General features: G+C 38.0%; 1 protein-coding gene across 14 annotated transcripts in view; it reads left to right on the forward strand.

Annotated features, from left to right (window-relative positions):
• LOC134205292 (inhibitory POU protein) overlaps positions 1-22524 on the forward strand; it is a 112417-nt gene that overhangs the window by 41561 nt on the left and 48332 nt on the right. For all 14 annotated transcript variants that reach the window (XM_062680432.1, XM_062680418.1, XM_062680421.1 and 11 more), the window contains exon 3: positions 2437-2493. In XM_062680432.1, the coding sequence (XP_062536416.1) occupies positions 2437-2493 (57 nt within the window). The remainder of the gene's footprint in view (positions 1-2436; positions 2494-22524) is intronic.

Consider the following 22524-nt stretch of genomic DNA (forward strand, 5'->3'; position numbering starts at 1 on the left):
GAAGAAGGAAGAAGAAAGAAGGAGGGAGGAAGAAGGAAGGAAGAAGAAGAAAGAAGGAAGAAAGGAGAAGAAAGAAGGAAGAATGAAGAAGGAAGAAAGAACAAAGGAAGAAGGGAGAAGGAAGAAGGAGGAAAACGGATGACCAATCAAACAAAATGATTTGAAATAAGATGTAACCGATAGAGTATCGAACGATTAATTATTTACAATTGTAGTTACAAAATACTGTAAAGGTAGCAACAGGATTATAAACAAACTCAACACACTTGTCATGAATCAAACCAACAAATTACCACAGTACATTCAAAGTTAATTGCCTATGTTCCGGATGTTATGCCACCCTGAGTGGAAATTAATTACTATATCTGAAACTCGATTATACATTTGCACAACATGTGATAGATTTAGTTCGGAAAAGGTATTGGAGGGTAACCGCTCCCTTCGATGGGGTTTGATCCCACAAAACCAGGACGCTAGACAAGTGCTTTCCCTACTAAGCTACGAAGAACCTCCGTCGTCCCCCTTAGCTTACTGATGAAACCAAATTCCCAGCACCGGGCACGTAGCCAAATTCTCGCAATACATTTTAAAAACTAACTCTGTCATATGTATTTTTGTAAAACGCCAACCAAGTAGGATGAGTATTTAGTATTGTCTAGCTCCAAAGTAAACCCATATATATAGAATACCGTGTGGTAACTATCAATAGTGCTACATTATTGGTTGACGTAAAAAAAACACTACAAACAAGATTATATGGATATAAAATAATATCTACAAACTGAACAGAGAGGGGAAACCAGCGATCTTAGGACGCTGCAATGATCACGATCACTAATTATATCTGGATCACTTCACAGTCACAGTGTTATCACTTGTTATCACTCTAGTACCAATGTGTTATATATTAAACACAGTAAATCATCAAACTGATATTAATGGGTTAAACGCAACTTACGCAGCCAAACTATAAAACAGTTCTATTATGGTTTCTGAAATGATATACGATAAGGCATCATAACTGTCATCGCATTCGGGAAAAAATAAGTGGAATTGAAGTGAACAGCTAAGTGATTTTTTTTCAGAATCGCTATGTTTCACTTAGACATAATATGTAAGCAAGGATTGAACTTATGATTTCATTATCATTTAGTATTCAGCCAATAACTCATTCCAGAAGCGGAACTTCGAAAAGTGCACTTCTAGCGCTATGTTCCCTCTACAACTTTGTGTAAGGGTATATTTCTCTATTGATAATATTTACAGCGTGAAACGCTAGTATCTCGTTATATACTAAATGATAATAAGTACTATTAACATTTAGTTTATTAAGTGGTACTAGCGACAACACATTCTTGAATTCCACCTCTGGAATGGGTTATTGGCTGAATCTTCTATATAATAAAAAATAAATGGTCTGTGTTCGTATCCGCATAACTCGAAAACGGCTGGATGGATTTTCTTCATTCCTTCAGCAGATATGTTCGTTACAGTATCCGACGGGTTTATATGATATTTCCTCATGTAAAAATCACGAGTAAGGATGAGTAATAGTGAAAACTAAAATTAATATTTAGGAATTTCGCTTAAGCAGTTCAGAACGCGCATTTTGGCCTACTATGCAGGCCAACGTCTGCCGGGTCGACTAGTACTAAATGATAATGAAATGATAAGTCCAATCCGTGTATGTAAGCTTGACCAACTTTGAATATACGGTATACGGTCCAAAAATAAAAGCTCGATTTACAATATAGTCTTAAAGAAAGACTCGAAATAAAGCCGCAATGTCGTAAAAAACCGACTAAAAACGTCGTTTTGATTGTCCAAGTTGCAGGCCCGTAGCGACGATATACCAACGCTTGTTGAACGCATATCATTCATACATATATGCATTGGTTTACAGTGTCGACCCGATTTTGTCACTCCCCGATTTTGTCTACCCCCGATTTTATCACTTTTCGACCCAATTTTATCACGTCCCGATTTTGTCACGTTTTCGACCCGATTTTGTCACCCCAAAAAATTTAGTCGTTCTTTTTATTTTCGTAAATAATACCGCAAACAACAATGATTTTCATGAAATAAATTTTACCGCATGGAATTTTCTATGAATTACTTTCCAGTACCTGCGAAGGATTTTGTAAGCATTTTCGACTAGAAATAACGAGTACCGTTCACGCATTTTGTTTTTCCAAGGCATAAACTGATTCATATTTGTAAAATAAATAAAAAAATTGAAAAAAAAATTTTCCCGATTTTGTCACATGCCCTATTTTATCACCATTTTATCATTTTATCATTATTTTATTTATATTCATATTTTATTTATATTATTTATATCATTTTATCATTATTTTATTTATATATATAGAAAATAAAGACATTATAAACATAATCTACTCTAAATGTAATATTTCATTTTCTTTTCGCTTTCAGAGTCGATTTCTAGAAGATGCATCAATAATGTGCAATTCGTGGTCTCCTAGGCACAATGTAAGTATAGGATTTTATATTAGTAAAACTTTGTTTCACTAGGAAAAACAATTATTCGACTGCCCTATATGTCATTACGATTCTTCAATTATCTACCCTTATTAGGTCGTAAAAATGAATATGAGCATGAACAGAATGACTGTACAGTTAACATATTGCTTCACATCATTTTAGTTATATTGGTAATGATAGGGAAAATATGTACAGAAGGCGCCGGTCAGGTAAAATGCACCTTCACATTTTCGCAAAATCAGAATCAGCTGAGGTCAATTAACTTTTACTAGTTCATTTATTTGGCAGGCGCAGTCATGTGTGACACTTTACGGAGCCGCTTTTCTTAAGTATGATATTTTATAATTGGGACATTGACCATAACACTCGTGGCGACTGAAGGTTGGAAATTACTTGATTCTCGTGTAATATTTTAAAAAGGGCGTAAGTCGCAAAATGTAAGCAAACCCGTTTTAAATAGCATATGACGTCAAATTCATGTGAAAATGTGAATAAATTCCTTAAAACAACATGATAATATGTTATTGAAAATGTATTTTTTGTTTTTGCAAAACGTTATAACATCATTGTTGAAAATAGCGTGACATAAACTTTATAAACTATTTTAGATCAATTAGGTAGTAGAAAATATAGTACAAAACCTATGGTTTTTCAACACTGATTTCAAAGTTAAAAATGTTCATTGATTATTGTGAGCTTCAATGAGAAAAACATTTTACGTTATTTTTCTACAGCAAATGTTGTAGTTTTCTAAACGTATCGCTGAGTTAATGAATTATTTGCAGTACCTGGTTTTCTACACGCCGCTTTCACATTTAGGCGCTATTGTATATGTGCAAATAGTCAGCATGAGTTAACCGCCAGAAATTTTGTATGGCGAAAGACATCTAACGCGGGTTTTCTCAAAATAAGGAACATTTCATGGAAATCTATTTGGTACCGGTTATAAATGATGGTGTCCGCTACTATGCCTACCAAATATTTTTTCGATTACGGTGCTTAGTTTTGTGAAATCGAACCTTAGAAGCCTTTCGCCATACTGATTTCAGAAAGTTAACTCCTAGTGTGGTGGTTAACTTTCTGAAACTGGCGAAAGGCTTTCTGATTTCACAAAACTAAGCACCGTAATCGAAAAAATATTTGGTAGGCGTAGTAGCGCACAGCTTCCTACATAACCGGTACCAAATAGCTTTTCATGAAATGTTTCTAATTTTGAGAAAACCCGCGTTAGATGTCTTTCGCCATACAAATGTTCTGGCGGTTAACTCATGCTGGCTATTTTGCGCATAAACTATAGCGCCTGGATGTGACAGCGGCGGGTAGAAAATAAGCCGTTGCAATAAAAAATGTATAGTTTCATAATAGGATAAAAATGATTTTCGGAAACTTCCAAGCTCTTTTCCTCAGCTTGTTTACGATTTTAAAAAGCGCCGATTGAAATAAGTACCCGAGAATTCAGAATTTGAAATAACAACAACATGCACAACACAGTTTCAAGTAGTTCTTCAAATTTTTCATTAATATCTACACTAAATCCATTGCATGTGGTCCTTATACTTATTTACCAAGCATAACAGGTGTTAAAACTTAAAATATTGTAACCGAAGGAGAATTATAACCGAAGGAGAAATATATGAAATTTACAGGGTACCGCTTCGAAAATCGTCAAATAAGTGTCGAGCCCTCGTTTTCACTTATTTAGCATGTTTTTTGCTTCATTCAATCAGTGTTGGCTTATGACTAGGATTTTAAATGAACTCCAACATTATTCAAACGGCAAAGTTATTTGATTTTTATACCACGCTGGTATTAATTTATTATTATTTACCTAGAAAAAGTTTTATACTTTTTCAAGGTTTTCTAATTTTTCCAACATATTTGCAACCACTTTTAGACGACAATACTAACATTCCTATACACTTCCAATGAAAATTTAACTGATCTAATAGCTCTACGTTTGTTCTTATTATCACTTGGTTTTTACGGATATTCGAGAATGAAAACTCGCGACGGACTACAGGAAAAAAAACACTTTATTTGAGTTAAACAGCGACTGGCTTCGGATAACTTTTATTCTGTTCGATGTCACACAGACTCGACTGCTACTGCCTATGGTAGGTATCTTGGAGAGTGCAAGTGCATAGTGCCCTCTTGATATTTAAAGATTAATTAACGACGAGTTATCAACTGGAATGTGATTACAATGTGTGTGGTATGAAACATAGAGGATAGTCGCCTAGAATTGTTCTGCTGCGACTACGTTTTTTACTAGGTGATTTCAAAAGACACAATAAAAATGATCAATTTGTGCAAAGGAATTTTTCTGACCCAAAATAAAAGCTAAATGTTTTCTATAGGATGCATTTCAATTTTCCGACTATTTTTTAGTGTGCTTATAATTTCTGGACCAGTCTATATTACATTTTTTGCCTTTCGCGTATACTAAGTTTACGTGTATGGCCATTTGCCCAAGGGTCCACCATTGGAAAAAAAATCAAAATCGAAAAAAACGAGAAGTCTGCTACAATGTATTAAATAAACGCAAACAAATGTGAATTGATGAAAATAACTGAATCTATCTCCCTTAAGTGCAATTTGACCTCTCTTATGTGCTTTTATTGTTACTCTTATGTGTTTTCTTGTTTTATAAAACACGAGAAAGGCACCATCACCGCTAGGTGGATTATTCTGTGTTTTTCATTGATCATATTGTACTCAAAATCAATCATCTCAAGCTTAATCTTGTGACCGCACCCTTTCTTTCTGAGTTAAGAAAGGTCACAAAATTTTCCCGGTGTATGATTTATATCGTCTGAAGGTTCTTCCAAACACACGCGGCGTGACTGTCGCAGCGACTATATCGCTCGGTTGCTGCATACATGTAAGGTTCCATTGATACCATACCAACGCGACAGACAATCGCAGTCGCCACGCGAAAGCAACAATCGCATCGTGTGTTTTTGGGGGAATCCTAATACTGTACTTGCGATGATACAAAGGTTCAAACTTTGCGGAACCCATTTATCCAATTTGGTTTTCACTTAGAAAACCTTTCCACTGTAGCATAAACCATATGTTAGATTGCTATGATTTTTAACATCGGTAATGACAGTTTCGAATAATCATCACAAGTGCACTTATGATGAATGGAAGCAGAAATAAAAACGGGGTGAATAATTACGTCCAACCCTTCATATGCTCTTCAGATATTGACGGAGTACTTGTAATGTATTGCGTGTAAATAAATGAAGGTTTACCATCCTTCCGATTCCTATCATGTTTGTGCTCTCGAAAAATTCACCCCTCTTTGTCCAAATACACCTGTTACTGTAACAAAAACTTTCCTCTATTCTCCCCCTCATCATATGGCACCAAAGAGATTGAGCCAACATAAATATGTGCCTACATCCCTTGGAAGTACATTACTTCAACCCTCCTAATGTAGCTCGAAATCGACATTCAAAGCGAGGTAGCTACAAGTGAATGTCACATACCTAGCGTGTATTCTTCTGCTTCTACTCTTGCTGGCCTGGCGACTGTCGAATCAGCCCAGGCAGAAAGCAAGCGTAGAATAACAATAATTTCACGACTAGAGCGGCCGTTATAGTTTGTATATTTTTGAAGCCAACAAAACCATTCCAAGCGGCCAATTGGTTGAGGCGAATGAAAACCATCGAATTAATTGAATTCGATGGTTTCAGATGATTGCGTTTGCCTATTGTTATACAGTGCCATGTAACAGGTAGATTGCTAGCTCTTAATCAATGATAAACTCTTGTGTTTATTAAAAGCGCTTATCATAACTGTAGGGATCGAAGAGAATTTACACTGTCGTAGAAACACATGTAGTATCAGATGAAAAGGGGTCATTCAATAAAGATGTCACTGGTTTAAGGGGGGGAGGGGGTCTAAGATTTTGTGACAGTGCATATACTAGGTATACAAAAAAGCGTGACAGAGAGGGGAGGGGGGGTCCACAAATCTCAAAAAGTAGTGGACGTCATATTTGAATCGTCCCAAAGCAGCAATGGGGAAAAAGTATCTGTTACACATGAGATGGTTCCAAAAAGTTCGTCACACATTTAGGAGCTTCAGAAGAAGTCAGCTCGAAACCACTAGTTTAGACCACTTTTATACGAAGTTTGTTTAATCGTTGCTCAATTTTTCAAGATATGATGAGTTTTTAATATATCTAATTAAATACGATAAAACGTTGTTGACTTTCTACATTTGTGCAGTAATATTAGGTATATCCACCTAGTCTAATTTTAACAAAAGGGCAGAGGCAAATTTTAAGTTTATGATTCAATCATTAGAATTAAGAAGTCCACTACCCTTTCGAAATAGGCCAATATGACCGCTACACTGCAAAAAAATATATACATATATACACAGGATTCTGTTTTTATACGTCGAATAATTTCTTTATAAAAATCTCAGAAGAGTTGCTACTATCTTATTGGTTTTTGAAAAATTTGCATTATTAAAGATTTTTTTTAATTAACTGCTTCTACCCTGATAGTTTCATTCACAATTTCTTATGTTTTTACGATTTTTTTAGGAGGAGGGTTTATATTTTAGTCATAACATTACTGAAGTCGGTGTATAAAATGATATCACAAAAATTAAAAAATACAAATTTTAGAGCGACGTTTCAAACTTCATGATTTTTCAAAACAAGTTCATGGGAATGTGATCTGAAGGTACCTATTTAGTCCATCTGGTTACATTCCGGAACATCCTGGAATGCTAGTTTCCCCAAGAAAGTGGTCACTTTTACATCATTTCCGAAATCGAAACTGCGAAACTGCGGCTACTGCGAAACTCCGGGGTCGATAAAAATGAGGGAGAGAGGGGGTCACAATTTTGTGACACTACGTACACTCGGTATAGTTTATTTATTTATTGTGTGATTTCATCAACAGACTACAATTAGCCCTAATGATGTATCTAAATACTAATTAATACTAAAAAACGCACATAGTCAAAAAAAAAAATATAACATAGTAGCATTGTCAAGATAAAAAAAATTAAAACAAATAAAATGCAGCCTTATCACATACAATCAACGAAAAAATTCAGAAAATCTACGACGAAGAACATTCCGCGTCAAGTTGAAGTCGAACATGGAAGAAACTCTATTAAACGTTCTCTGGAGGCCGTAGATTGCAGTTTCTGCACCGTAGTTAGTGCGACGAAAGGGGAGCCTCAGCATCGAATTGTTCCGTAGTGGTCTTGGTTGAACGTTCATGTTCACTTGTTGTAAAATTCTTTCGCAATCTATTCTTCCTTGAAGTACATCAGCAACACATAGGGCTCTGCCCACATCCCGGCGGATACGCAGTGGCTCTAAGGCAATCAAGCGACAGCGCTCTTCGTAACTAGGAAGATGCAGCGGGTCTCTCCAGTTTAGTCTTCGAAGCGAAAACCGCAGGAAACGCCGTTGAATAGATTCAATACGTTCTACGCCGTTGTTGTAATACGGGCTCCATACTGACGAACAATACTCTAGTGTAGAGCGCACCAAAGAACAGTACAGCGATTTCAGACAATAGACGTTCGTAAAAATTTTCGCCGTTTTCATGACAAAGCCCAGGGTTCTAGACGCTTTGTCGACAACGTATGAAAGGTGGTGTGAAAATGTCAGTTTTGAGTCTAAAACCACACCCAAATCCTTCACGTGATTCACTCGTTCGAGTGTAGTTCCCAGCAAATGGTAATTGAAGATAATCGGCTCTTTTTGCGTGAAAATGTGATAACGGAACATTTTGTCGGATTAACAACCATCCGGTTCGTAGTGCACCAATCAGCGAAAGCATTGATTTGACCTTGGAGAGTATGGCAATCAGTAACCGAGCAGATACGTAGGAATATCTTGAGATCATCGGCAAATGATAATCGTGGACCCTTAACAGCGTGATGGACATCATTGAAGTACATGATAAAAATCAGCGGTCCTAAATGGCTGCCTTGTGGTATACCCGACGTTGCACGAAAGTACGTTGATCGGTTGTCGCCTAATGCGACCGTTAATTGGCGGTCAGTAAGATACGAGCGAAACCATTTCAAAAGATCCCCACCGATACCTAATCGGTCCAGTTTTGCGATCGCGATGTCATGATTCAGCTTATCGAACGCAGCAGAAAGGTCTGTGTAGATCACATCCGTTTGGGCCCGAGTGTTCATACTTTCCGTGATGTACGAGGTTAGACAAAAAAGCATGACAGAGGGGAGAAGGGGGTCTAAAAATCTCAAAAAGTAGTGGACGTCATATTTGAATCACCCCTCCACATTCAATTAACGCTCTCCCACAGATTGATCTTATTCTTCAAAAGTTGACTTTGTCGTTTCGGGTGTGAATGTAGAACATCCTTTCGTTGATGCTGAACATTTGGTTTTGCTCCCCTTTTTTTAACATTATCAATAAAGTAGCAAATGTTTTTTTTTCTTCTGCTGTACACGGCTGTCGATAATCTCAGTTATGTTGGCTTCGGTGAGATCACGGAGCTTTCTGGGTTTTACTAGTTGAACTAGCTTTGTTGGTGGATTTCCTCGCTTGTAATGTGTTAATCGATCAATCTTTGACCACAATTAGGTACTGCAACGTCTGTACGTAACCTCAATCTGGTGACAGATTAGAAGTTGGACTCAGGGACAGCCAACCAATCACGAACTCGACCCTTGTCGGAGTCCTCGTCGGAGTCAGTGGAAAGTACTACTGAACTGTCAAAAAAGTTCATTTGACGAGGACCGAATTCATTCGTGAAGTCATGCTGCAGAACCTAATGCTGAGATACGGGTCTCCAGACGTCGCATCCTCGCCTATCCAACGTCCTCTGAGCAGCTACGGTTTCCAAGTACTTGGGCAAAGTATTCCGATGGGGTTTGTCGCGGGATCTATGCGGCTATAATGCACATATGGTTGGCTCGTACGTCTCTCAATTGCCGTCTTTGCAATTCCACTGAAACGACGGGTGCAATCGAATTCCGACGATTATTTGCGATTGATGCATCCAACCCAACCGAACTCCTTCTCAGTGTATCGCTCGTACTTGCCTTCACCTCCTCTCCTAGTTCCCTCTACACTAGCTCTCTGGCGGTTGTAAAGCTTGTTCCGGTCAAGCTGGACTGCAAAACGATTGAACATCTCCAGTATCTTAGGTCTTCCGGATATATCCGTTTTCATCCTGGCAGTAGCAGTCAGTAGCGAAGGATCACGCTTCAAATCATTTCCTTGTTCACATGATCCGTTGCTGTCGGCAACATCAGCAGGTGCAGCATTGCCTTGGTGATTTCTTCTACTGCCATTTCTGTTTTACCTTTGCTAGGTCGTGCCCGATGACTAAATGGTCGCTGTTGCACCTCTCCGTCGTCCGTCGTTGCAGGACCTACACTGCCGCTAACTGCAAGTCAGACTTATCTGGATATGGCGTCCATATACAGATAAGTCTGACTTGCGGTTAGCGGCAGTACACCAGTAGGGGCTCCATCCTAGGATGTTTGCATGGGTGGTATTCTTCTCAATCCCTAACTACATCTTTGGGTGTGCTTTCATTCGCGGAAACCAAGATCTGTAAATTTATTAATCCTTTACAGTGCTGAATAATTAGGTCCAAGCGGCAGTACTGGACAGAAGGTGTGTTTTGGGCGTTTGAGAATTGAATCTGCTCGAAATATAGGGTTTTTGGTAACAGGGCAAGCCTTCCTAAAATAAATCTCACAATAGCATAATCTTCAATGTTTTGGGTAGCAATTCAACCAAATTTTGATCTGAAGCGAAGATCGCTACCGTTTTGACTCATATTCCGAACACTGGCGTTTTAGCGCCCTAAGACTAAAACTTTCATTTTTAAAAACGAATTCGAGTTACAACGGAGAAAATTAAACGAATAAAGCCGTAATGACCATTTAAAAGCGAGAGTTCGGAATATGAGACATGTTTGGAATTTGAGTCAAAACGGTACCATAAACTGGACCCATTTTTTTTGAAAATTGACTTCTTTTTATTCGTAAGTAGCAAACCCGACGAACTTCGTATCGCCTAAAATTGATTTATTCTCTGCTTAGTTCTCGAGTTATACAAAAAAATCTGTTTCATTTGTATGGGATCCCCCCTTTCCAAAGGAGGGGTCTCAAACCATCTTAAGAACCATTCCCGGCCCCAAAAACCTCTGCATATAAATTTTCACACCGATCGGTTTAGTAGTTTCGGAGTCCAAGGGCGTAGCCAGAGGGGGCAGGGGGGGGGGCGTCGCCCCCCTAAATTGTGGAAAGATTGAACGGGTACTGAAATGAATTCCCTCAAACATGTGCACTTTACGATCCAATCATATACAGAAATAGGTGGTTGAAATTCAAAAGATTCCCAAAACTTATATGAAAGTTCAAAACAACTCGAAACATTTCGGTAATTCCTCCTTATCTAGAAACCCCCCACTATTTTTTTTTTGGAAATTCACGAGGAAATTCCTTGAAGATTTCTTTTTCTCTCCAAGATTCACTTCTAGATATTTCTTCGGGTTTCCTTCAGGCATGCATTCGAGAGTTCCGTCAAGAATACATACGGAATTTCTTCCCAAAATTCTACCAAGAGTTTCTTCAAAAATTTATGACGGAAATCCTCCGATTTAGCTCCATAATTTTACTTGTAATTCTATAAGAAATTCTTTCGGAAATTCTTCTAGGAACTTCTCCGGGTATTCCTCTCGGAACTCTTTCTTTAATTCCTCCGGGATTATTTCCAGGAAATTTTCCGGGAATACCTCCAAACATTCAATAGCGAAATCATCTAGCATTCCAATCTGGAATTCTTTTCGCAATTACTTCAGAATATCCTTTAAGAAATCCTCTAGAAATATCTTCATGAATTTCTCCTGGAATTCGTCCAAGTATTTTCCCAGAAATTCTTACAGGTATTTTTTCGGAAATTTCATCAGTTACTTCTCCAGGAATTCCTTCAGGAATTTCTCCGGGAGATTTTCCGCGGAAGTGTACTAGAATTCCTTCCGGGCTTCACTCGGAATTTACTCGGATATCTGCCAAGAGTTCTTCCAGAAATTTCTTCGGAACAATCCGCAGGGATTTCCTTCAGCAATTTATCTGGGAATACTTTCAGGATTTCATCTGGGAATTTCTGCATTAATTCCTCCTGGTATTTTTCTGGGAATTCCTTCAGATATTTTTTTGGAAATTCCTTTAGGAACTTCTCTAAGAATTATTTCAGGACTCCCATGTGGGAATTCCTTCGGAAGTGCTTGTGGGACTTCCTCCGGGAGTTCTTCCAGGAGTTTTTCCAAGAAATTCTCCGGTAATACCTCCAGGAGCTTCACAGGGAATTCCTGGACGATATTTGGCAGGAATTTCACGGGAAATGGGATTTCGGAGGTTCCTTCAGAAATATTTTTTCTCTTCCTCTAGAGTATTCCACCGGATGTTCCTCTGAAGTTCCACCAGTAGTTCCTTCGGAAATTCAATCAAGCTTTCTTCCAGGAATTCGTTTAGCATTTCTTCAGGCATTTATCTACAAATTCCTCCAGAAGTTCCTCGGAAAATTTCTCTGGGAGTTCTTACGGGAATTCTTCCGGGAGGTTCTTTTAAGAATTCTTCCAGGAGTTCCTCCTAGAATTCTTACGGAATCTGCTTTGGGAGTTCATCCTAGAATTCTTACGAGAGTTCCTCCAGGATTTCCTCTTCCTGTAGTTCTTCAATAAATTCCTCCAGAAGTTCCACCGGCAGTTCCTCCGAGAATTCCTCTGATAATTTCTCCGGAAATTCCTATAGAAAATCCCCCGGGAGTTCCTCCGGAAATTACTCTGGGAGTTCCTCCGGGAGTTCCTTTTCAGAGAAACACCCGGAGAAACTGTTGGTGAAACTCTCGGAGGGATTCTCGTAGAAACTGCTGGTGGATCTCTCGGAGGACTTCCCGAAGGAACTGCCGGAGGAGCTCCCGTAAGATCTCCCGTAAGAACTCCCGGAGGAATTTCAGGAGGAACTCCTAGAAGAATTTCTAGAGGACCTCCCGGATGAGCTCCCAGAGAAACTATCGGAAGAACTTCGGGAGGAATTTCCAGCTTAATTTCCGAAGAAAGCCTAAATGATTTCCTGAAAAAAAAGCCTGAATAATTTCCTGGAATAGCTTCTGGTGGAACTCCCGGAGGAATTTCCAGAGAAACTCCCGGATGAATTGCTGGTGGAACTCACGGAGGAACTCTCGAAGGAATTTTCTGGAAGAATTTCTGAAGAAACTCCCGGGAGAATTTTCAAAGAAACCCCGGGGAAACTACCAGAAGCATTCTCGGAAACAAGAGAATTCATCTTATAGACAAATCTCGTCTAGCTGAAACCTTTGTTGGGGTTTGTAGCTGGACCATCATCATCATCAGCGGACCTCCCGGAGAATTCCCTGAGGAGCTCGCAGAGAAAATCTCGGAGGAGCTTCTGGTGGAAAATCTATATAAATTCCTGAAGAAGCCTAAATAAATTCCAATTCTGCCGAAATTCCCGGAAGAATGGAACTGCCGATAGAACTACCGGAATAATTCTCGAAGGAAATCCTAGAGAAATTCTTGGTGGAAATGGCGGTGGAACTCCTGGAAGAATTCCAGGAGGAATTTTTGGAGAAACTCCTGGAGGGTCTCCCAGTGGAAATCTTGAAGTTTCCACTGGAATTCTTTCAGGATTTCATTGCGAATTTATCTAGGAATTCCTCCGAAAATTCCATTGTTGATTTCATTTTTTGTATAATTTCTGTATAAATTTCCGGTGGAATTCCTGGAGAAATTCTTTGAAATTTTCACAAGAAATTTTTCGAAACAATTCACGGAAAATTTTATGGAATTTACACAAAAAATTCGAAGATTTTTCGTGAAATTCTCAGGAATGTTTACTTGCAATTCTGCGGAATTTCCACGGAATATTCTTATTCTTAAAAATTATGGGAAACAGCACGAAATTATTTGAATTATTGCAGGGAATTCTGCAGAACTTATAAAGAAGTTCGTGAAGATTTTCTTGGAGTAAATAATGGTGGAATTTTCGGAACAATTCCCGGCAAAATTTATGGTGGAATTCCTGAAGACACTGCCGAAGAAGTTGCTGGAGGCATTCCTAAAGAATCCCTGATAGAGTTTCGGATAGAATGCCAGGAGCAATTGTCGAAAGAATTCCTGGAGAAAGCTTGCATATTGATTTTTCTGCCTATTTTATAATAAATATTATTTCAGAGAGGATTTGTTTAGAAATTCAGATGTATGGTTCTAGTTTTCTTAAACTTATGGAAAAATGCAGGATTTTAATAATAATTGTTATAGCCGATTCTATATTCTTTCTGAATACTAAGTTCGTTAATATTTTTCTCACTATATTTAAAAATATCTGATGAGCAATAAATCACGCATTTTTAAATTCATTATTGTTTTAATTATTATTGTTTCGATTTGGTTTCATGTGTTAATATTCATGTGTTTTTATAAAGCTACTATAAAACTACGATTTAGAAGACCAAAAAAGTTTGCCCCCCCGAAATCCTGGCTACGCCCATGTCGGAGTCTATAAGGTTCAGACAGCCAGAAATTCATTTTTATGTATATAGATTTATATCATTTTATAGTGCAATAATCAATATAAATTGTATTTCGATAAACAAATTATTAGATTATTTAATGCTTATTTTTCTCATAACCTCTTCTTCTTCTTCTTCTTATTGGCATTACATCCCCACACTGGGACAGAGCCGCCTCGCAGCTTAGTGTTCATTAAGCACTTCCACAGTTATTAACTGCGAGGTTTCTTAGCCAAGTTACCATTTTGCATTCGTATATTATGAGGCTAACACGATAATACCTAATGCCCAGGGAAGTCGAGACAATTTCCAATCCGAAAATTGCCTAGACCGGCACCGGGAATCGAACCCAGCCACCCTCAGCATGGTCTTGCTTTGTAGCCGCGTGTCTTACCGCACAGCTAAGGAGGGCCCCTCTCACAACCTCATGCTATGGAAATAGCGAACCACGGAATAATTTATAGACATTTAGACACATTATCGACGTTTCCTGTAAAATTTGATTCTATGAACATATATTAGACTCAAAAAAAACAAGAACGACCGACTTTGCCGACTTGTTCCAGAGTGTTTTCAATGCGAACTCGCCACAAACTCATCCAGATAGTTTTTCGAATGTTCTATCCATTTAAAAAATGTGGAAATTTGCGCAAAGTAATAATCACCGTGGAGTTTCCATTCTTTATTGTGTTGGAAAACTTTTTGAATCATAAGTTCACTAGCACGGTTTTCTTCCGCATCGTTCTAATACAACGAATCTACTAGGCTATCCTAATATGTGCTCTTTCGTGAAGTCGAAAAGTGCAATCAGGTGGACTCAGTATACGTAGATTTTTCTAATGGTTTCGATACTGTGCCTCACCAACATATCGAGGCAGTTACGCCACTAGTGTTTTACCAATTGGATAGCAGCTTGGATATTGTCATACCTAACTGACAGAAAGGCTTTCGTTTAGATTGACGCTCCACGGTCCATGACCTTTATCAATACCTAGGGCAGCATGCTGGTACTTTTATCCTGTATATCAATAACTTGGTCAACTGCCCTACCTCTGTGAAGCTCCTGTGCTCTGACAACCTCAATAATTTCAGAATAATTCACTCTTTGCTGGATTGCGTCGCTCTACGAACTGATATTGACGAGCTCCGCCGTTGGTGCAGTGAGCACGGAATAAGCGTGAATGTTGCGAAATGTTAAGTAATACCCTTCTGCCGAATTATGTCCCCAATAATGTAATAATGAGTAGGAGAAATTACTTCAATGATACCTCATTCTGTTATTATTACCTTACTCTATTATGAACCAGCCTAGCATAAGAGGTAAAATAACTAAAAATAATACCAAAAATTAATATGCACAATACTACATTAATAATAAATTATTTGTTCATATCAGGCAAACTGTGCCGTAAAAACTTTGCGATCACATTTCTGAAATACAATCTGCAAAACATATCTTTGTCATTTTAGAAAGATGCAGAGGATTGCTCTTGCGAGCAAATGTATGCTATTTACTATTAAGATGTGGACATATAGATGAGTATTCCTCTAGATAAAAAATCAAATCTATGCATTCATTGTCTGGTTTTGAGTTAACTCAATACCATGAAACCACGCTGATAAAACAATCTGAGGTATGCTACAGCATATTCATAAAATTATTAAGTGTAATAAGGTTTTAAAAAGAATTTGAATCCGAATACAGTCGCCTCTCCACATCTCGATATTGAAGGGACCATCGAGATAGGGAGAGATCGAGGAATGGAAGGATAATTCAAATGGGTACTAGATTGAAAAAAGCTCGTTGCTATGAAAAACGACAACAAACCATAAGTCATCTCTTGTTGTCCATGAGTTTGTTATTGTCCAAAAATCGTCTAGTAGCCTAGAAATATGAATATATCGACATAGGGAGAGAGAATCCTGAGCAAATTATGACCAGAACACATCGAGATAGAGAGATATCGAGATAGGGAGGTTATCGAGATATAAAATGCCTAAATGTATGGAAACCGAAGGGACCGAGAAAACCATCGACATAAGGAGAGATATCGAGATATAGAACATCGAGATGTGGAGAGTCGACTGTACAAAAAAAAAATCCCACAACTTCAATATTTTCATATACTCACTGATAAAAAAAAACTGAATTGATAAAAAATTGATCAGATTCGGAAGCACACACTCCACGATTAATTCCTTTGAAGACGACACAAATACTGGGGTATTGCCTTATCGCCAATCTGTATCTATATACATAAAATTGAATTTCTGCCTGGCTGAACCTTGTAGACTCGGAAACTACTACTGAAAATGTTTCATTTGAGGGAAAACCGAAGAAATCTGTGTACCTATCTTAATTCGCATATGACAAGTCCAATGACACTATGACCTGGAAGTCGATAATACGCTCATTATAGTTACGACCCTACAGCAAAGCTACAGCAATCAAAGGCGATAGGCAATCCAGAAATGGCAAGCTCGATTCTCAGTCCAATCTAGGATGTTAGCGGATGAGACAAATTTTCACCATTCTTCATAGTATTCATAGTATTCATTATAGTACTGCCACACAAGATACATTGTCATACAATTGGCATGACTTTAGCTAGAGATATTCGGCCAAAACTCATATCGTGTTTCATTTTATCACAGACCAACTGACAGAAATGTCCCACGAATAGCTTTATAATGCAACTTCTAAATGCCCCTTACTAACATTATAATAATTTCTCAGAATATTAGTTTATAAAAATATAGAGGTGTAATGAAATGTAATCAAAATCAACGCAAAAATTGATTTTGATTTTTTTTTTAAATTGATTAATCGCTATTATTAGTTCACATTGCACAGCTTTGGACTCTGAAGAACTAGCAGTCGTCATCGAAATATATCCTTTATCAAGATGAAACAATCATTGATTACGTATTATTTGTCGTATTAGTGCATTGAGCAATTTTATTGCACTTTCTACTCCTTACATCTGTTTTGCAACTAAAAATATCATGCCACGCCGTTCAAATTGGAACAGGAACACTAATCCGCGTTGCCGCTGAGTGCTCGAAATGTCGCATGTCGCAATATATCTACACCCTCTATTACAATACATGAAGAATTGTAATTGTAATTTATTACCCAAACGGTGGCCCGTCGGTGTTCAACTTCATATATTTCTGGCCAAGGATGAAAAAAAAACTTATGAATGTCCGGACTTTGCAAGAGTACTGTGAGGATTTTCACTCTCAGGATATTTTTTGTCGTTTCCTATAAAGCCATTTTTCAAAATAGTGAAGGACGAATATTTGAAGCATAATTCATTGTTCTCTTTACATTCGTCGGTACTGTATATAGCATCGCTCCTAAATCAAAAATCGATACAGGCAGGTCATTATATTTCACATGTCTCGGACATATGCACAGAGCAAGCCAATCATTAAATATAAAGACCGTGGTCGGAACGGATCTTTTCGCCAAAGGATTGGAACGCATAACAGCTGGCATTGTTAGATTCTGACCACAAAACGAACACGCACTGGTAAGGGTAGGGAACAGATATTCCGGTAATATCATACTGTTGACATACCATTATTTTAGCCTCCCCTTGAAAAGTTGCTTTCAAAGACCGTCATACAACATGAAGTGCATGAGTATTGTTCATTGTATTGTATTGTAATGCCAACAAAACATTTTTGTCCAAATAATACCCAATGAATTAGTATCAAATTTGTGTCTACAAATTTGGCCAATGTACAGAGAACTGCAGAATCACGAAGCTCTAAATCTACGGGTATCAATAATAGTTTTATGCAATACGATAACGACAATCGCAATCGCTCAAAATACGAACTTTCTGTGTGAGATGCCAGGATACTCGAAGTGTTACGTACCAATCAACTCAGTTCGACGAACTGAGGTGATGTCTGTATGTGTTGAAAAAATTGTGAACACACTTTTTGAAACTTAGCATTGGTTGATTTACTCGATTAACCCATCCGACGGAGAATCCTATCACACTGTTTGCTATAAAAATGGCCCTGATTAAAATACTATTTCTTATACGCAAAATGTATGATGATGTATTAAGAACGAGACCCTTTTTAGCCTAGCTATAAGATGCGCGGCTATAAAGCAAGACCATTTTCAGTTTGGAAATTGTCTCGACTTCCCTGGACATAGAAGTATCATCGTGTTAGCCTCATGATATACTAATGCAAAAATGGTAACTTGGCTTAGAAAGCTCGCGGTTAATAACTGTGGAAGTGCCAAATGAACACTAAGCAGCGCGCGAGGCGGCAATGTCCCACTGGGGGATGTGATGCCAATAAGAAGAAGAAGAAGAAGAAGATTAAGAACGAGAAAGGCATCAACATCGCTAGGTGGATTAATAAGTGTTTTTCTATTACGCGAAGCTCTAATGTGACATTCAATTACCATCCTGGATGATAACCATCAATTCATATTGTTTAATCGATCCTTAAGGCACAATAATCAATGAAAACTTATCATTATTCGTTTGGTTAATGATCGACGACATTTGCACTGGAATACTTATGTGCTTCAGAAAAAAATGAGAAATGGTAATAAGATACAAATGTGTGAAAAAATATTTGTCTATTGAATTTCATTTCTGTCGAACTGTACATCGATGGTTTCGATTCTTCAGCCGGTTAAGAAAATTATCAAGTTGAAAATAAGTTTGGCTTCCCTTTGTATATAAAATGTCATGCTAACGCAGTCATGACTGTCAAAGACCTCAATGAACCTTGGCATAATCCGCACGTTTAATAAATTAGTTTCATTAGATTTTTTTATAATTTCTTTGTACAAATTCGTTAGGCGCAGCCTTTTGTATATTCTATATCCTGTTTTCTTTATTCATCGAATGGGCAATGCTTAATGGTGGAGGAAATAACTAGAACCCAAAGGTTTGAAACATTGATTAAATATGATAATCGGGGTGAGATATGGAACATAATTGAAACAATTATGCTTTACATTTCACCCCCGATTACCATAAGTTAATGACGTATTCCCTGAAAATATTTCACTAGCTACAATACCTTTCATATCCGTAGGGATGGGTACAATGGGTAAGAAAAATAAAATGGCCAGACAACTCATAAATATTTCATCAAATCGTTCTTTACGAGCGCCCTTAACTGTATGAATAAATGATAAACGTTATACATTATTTACCGGGAGCAATAAAGTGAACCGAGTGAAACTGAGTAACTGGCAACTGGAAAAGCACTTTCAACCTTCTTTTTTGATAACATTCATCTGGTAGGTATGTCGACAATTCTGATTTTCCTTTTTCCCTACGTCACAGATGTTCCATATATACTTGCGTTTTTTCTTGAATTATAACCACGCAAACCAAAAATGTTCCTATCCTATATCAAGCCAGTGGGAGTTTGAACGCTGATATGAATGATTGATAGTGTTTACAAGTTGCGTCTTCAAGTGCACGTTTTACAGGTTGTAGAAATGTCTTGCGGCGTCAAGTTTCCTGGAAGCCGAACTGGCAAAAAATGCTATAACTTTTAACTTTGTATTAAAGGCATAGACAACGCATTTTCGCTTTTTTTAAAGAACAAGTTTAACGAAATGTTTTATTTAGACTAATAAAATTTCATTAATGGATGCACGGCTTCGAAGTTATTTATAAAACGGATAAAAGCATGTGGAATGTTTGCCTTCCAAGACTAAGTTTACGTAAATAAAAACACACTTTTTAACATTAGGATTCATCTTCTTCCTTAAAGCTGTGTGAATAAAGCAACGAATTCAGAAAAAGATGCAATTTTTGTGATATATTGCATTACCACGAATGATATTCATCTGTCTAGTGATTATGAAATATTGATATAGCATATGAACATCACCTGGAACATAAGAATAAATTTTGAGCATTCCTGTTATGCATTCGGTGATAATTTAGTTCCCACTGAAACCACCATTATACTAAAGGTGTCTTCTGTAAATCTATACAGGAAACATGTGAAACATGGGGCCTTCCTTAGCCGTGCGGTATGATGCGCGGCTGCAAAGCAAGGCCATGCTGAAGGTAGCTGGGTTCGTTTCCCTGTCCGGGAGACTTGTCCTACATAGTTGGCAAAAAATCTTATTAGAAAATTCAAACATTCATCTATTGGTTGCTATCACTGATTGCATTTTATTTAATTGTTAAAAATCGGGAGAAAAGAGCAGATTTTTTTTTGCAAATTATGTAGAACGACTCTGCAGTTCGATTTAGGAAATTTTTGGCTAGGAAGTTTTCTCGATTTCCCTGGGCATAAATGTATCATCGTGTTAGCCTCATGATATATGAATGCAGAAAAGGTGAGATAGAAAACCTCACTGTTAACAACTGTGGGAGTGCTTAACGAACACTACTAAGGCGGCAATGTCCCAGTGAGAGATGAAATGCCAATAAGAAGAATAAGAAAAACATGAAACATGTATGATAATACGGGGGTAGCAGGGACTATGGCCAAGGGCTTGACGATCCCTCCCCAGGCCAACTGCGAAAATGGTTCTCGACAACGATCCGACGGACGGGCACAAGAAGGCGAGGTGCGCAGCTAGCAAGGTGAATCGATCAGGTGGAGGACGATTTGCGGACCCTCCGTAGACTGCGTGGTTGGCGACCGACGTGCAGCCATGGACCGAGCTGAATGGAAAACACTTTTATGTACTGCACAGGCCAATCCGGCCTTAATCTGAGCAAATAAAAATAATGTGTATGATAATACACTATGTTGTTCTAGGATTTCCAAATTATCCTGGAGTGGTCAAATGGTCTACCGAATCATGATGTTCACAGCATCAACCCAATTATATCCTTCAAGTTATGTATTTTATTTTCAAGCTTAAGTCAGATGGTCTACCGAACCAACCATGACTTCCATGATTCCAGCAACAATGTCAACTCCTTTATGTATTCAAAGTGTGTGTGCTTTACTTACGCTTCATGACCAGTAACATAGAATGTTTTATGATCTCCGAATCGTTCTGCAGTAGACTGGCCCAGGAAACAAAATGTTGTCGAATGCTCCTCCCAGGATTGTGTCTTTTGGTGAGAAAATAAATCTCTCAAAATTTCAGCTCAATCGCTTGTTGCATAAGCTGGCGCATTTGATTTGAAGTCTGTATGGAGATTTCAGCCAAAATATATAGGAAAATACACCTCCGTCACTCATTCGATCTGGAAGTTGGTTCTTATTGCTCGATTGAGCACAGAATTGCAAAAAGGGCAGTTGGTATGTTACAGAACAATTTCACAGAATATTGTTCGATGATTATATGAACTTTTACTTAGCTTTCGGCTGATTTATTAGGAGCTGGATTGTATAATTTTGGATTTATTGATCGATTCGGATCGCCGCCGGCGATGGTTTTGGAAGAAAATTTATTGACGGTAGCGTCATTCAGCGAAAAAAAAAATCTTGCAAGATTCAGACATTTGGTTGTTGTTCAAGTATGGAAAGCTGCATTAAAAAACATTAATCGCACATTTCTATTGGCCCTAGTTTATTGAAATGCAGCGACAAACTCGAGAAATTGAATTTTCAGACTTTTGGTATACTGAATTTATTTTTAGTTCAATAAATTTATTCAAAATCAGTGCACTTTCCAACTGTTTGTGTTTGTTAAAATCAATTATTTTAATTTATGCGCATTTCCAGTTATTGCCATCTACAAACACTAAGTCAGAACACTGAACAGTGGCTGGCTGTTATTCCAACGACGACTGGATCTGCGGTGCTTATATAGAGTGGATTTCGAGGGACTATCACGAGAAAACACAATGACAACACTTTGGAAAACGGCCCGCAACATGCGGAACCGCATTTCCACCAACGAAAGTAAAGAATACTCCAATCGATGGATATTCAACTTCGCAAAAAAGGTCTGTCCAGATTCCGTACCAGCAGAACCGCTATTTCGAGAATCAGTCACTGATTCCGGTTCTTTGGGTGGACCATTCTCAATACTGGAACTTTCAATGTCTCTTCTTTCATCGAATAACTCTGCTCCGGGATGCGATAACATCAAATTCAATCTTCTTAAAAACCTCCCAGATGTCGCAAAAAGACGATTACTTGACCTGTACAACTGTTTCATGGAGTACAACATTGTGCCACCTGAATGGCGACAGGTGAAAGTAATAGCTATTCAAAAGCCTGGGAAACCAGCGTCTAATCACAATTCATGCCGACCGATTGCCATGCTATCATGCAAGAGAAAATTATTGGAGATAATGATCCTTTCAAGAGTCGACCATTGGGTCGAAGAAAATGCATTGCTTTCAAATACTCAGTTTGGATTTAGAAAAGGGAAAGGAACAAACGATTGTCTAGCGTTGCTTTCTTTAGATATACAACTGGCCTTTGCACACTAGGAGCAATTGGCTCCAGTATTGTTGGATATAAAGGGCGCTTTTGATTCAGTTTCC

This window comes from Armigeres subalbatus, chromosome 1 (genome assembly GCF_024139115.2).
Source record: "Armigeres subalbatus isolate Guangzhou_Male chromosome 1, GZ_Asu_2, whole genome shotgun sequence".
Taxonomy (NCBI): domain Eukaryota; kingdom Metazoa; phylum Arthropoda; class Insecta; order Diptera; family Culicidae; genus Armigeres; species Armigeres subalbatus.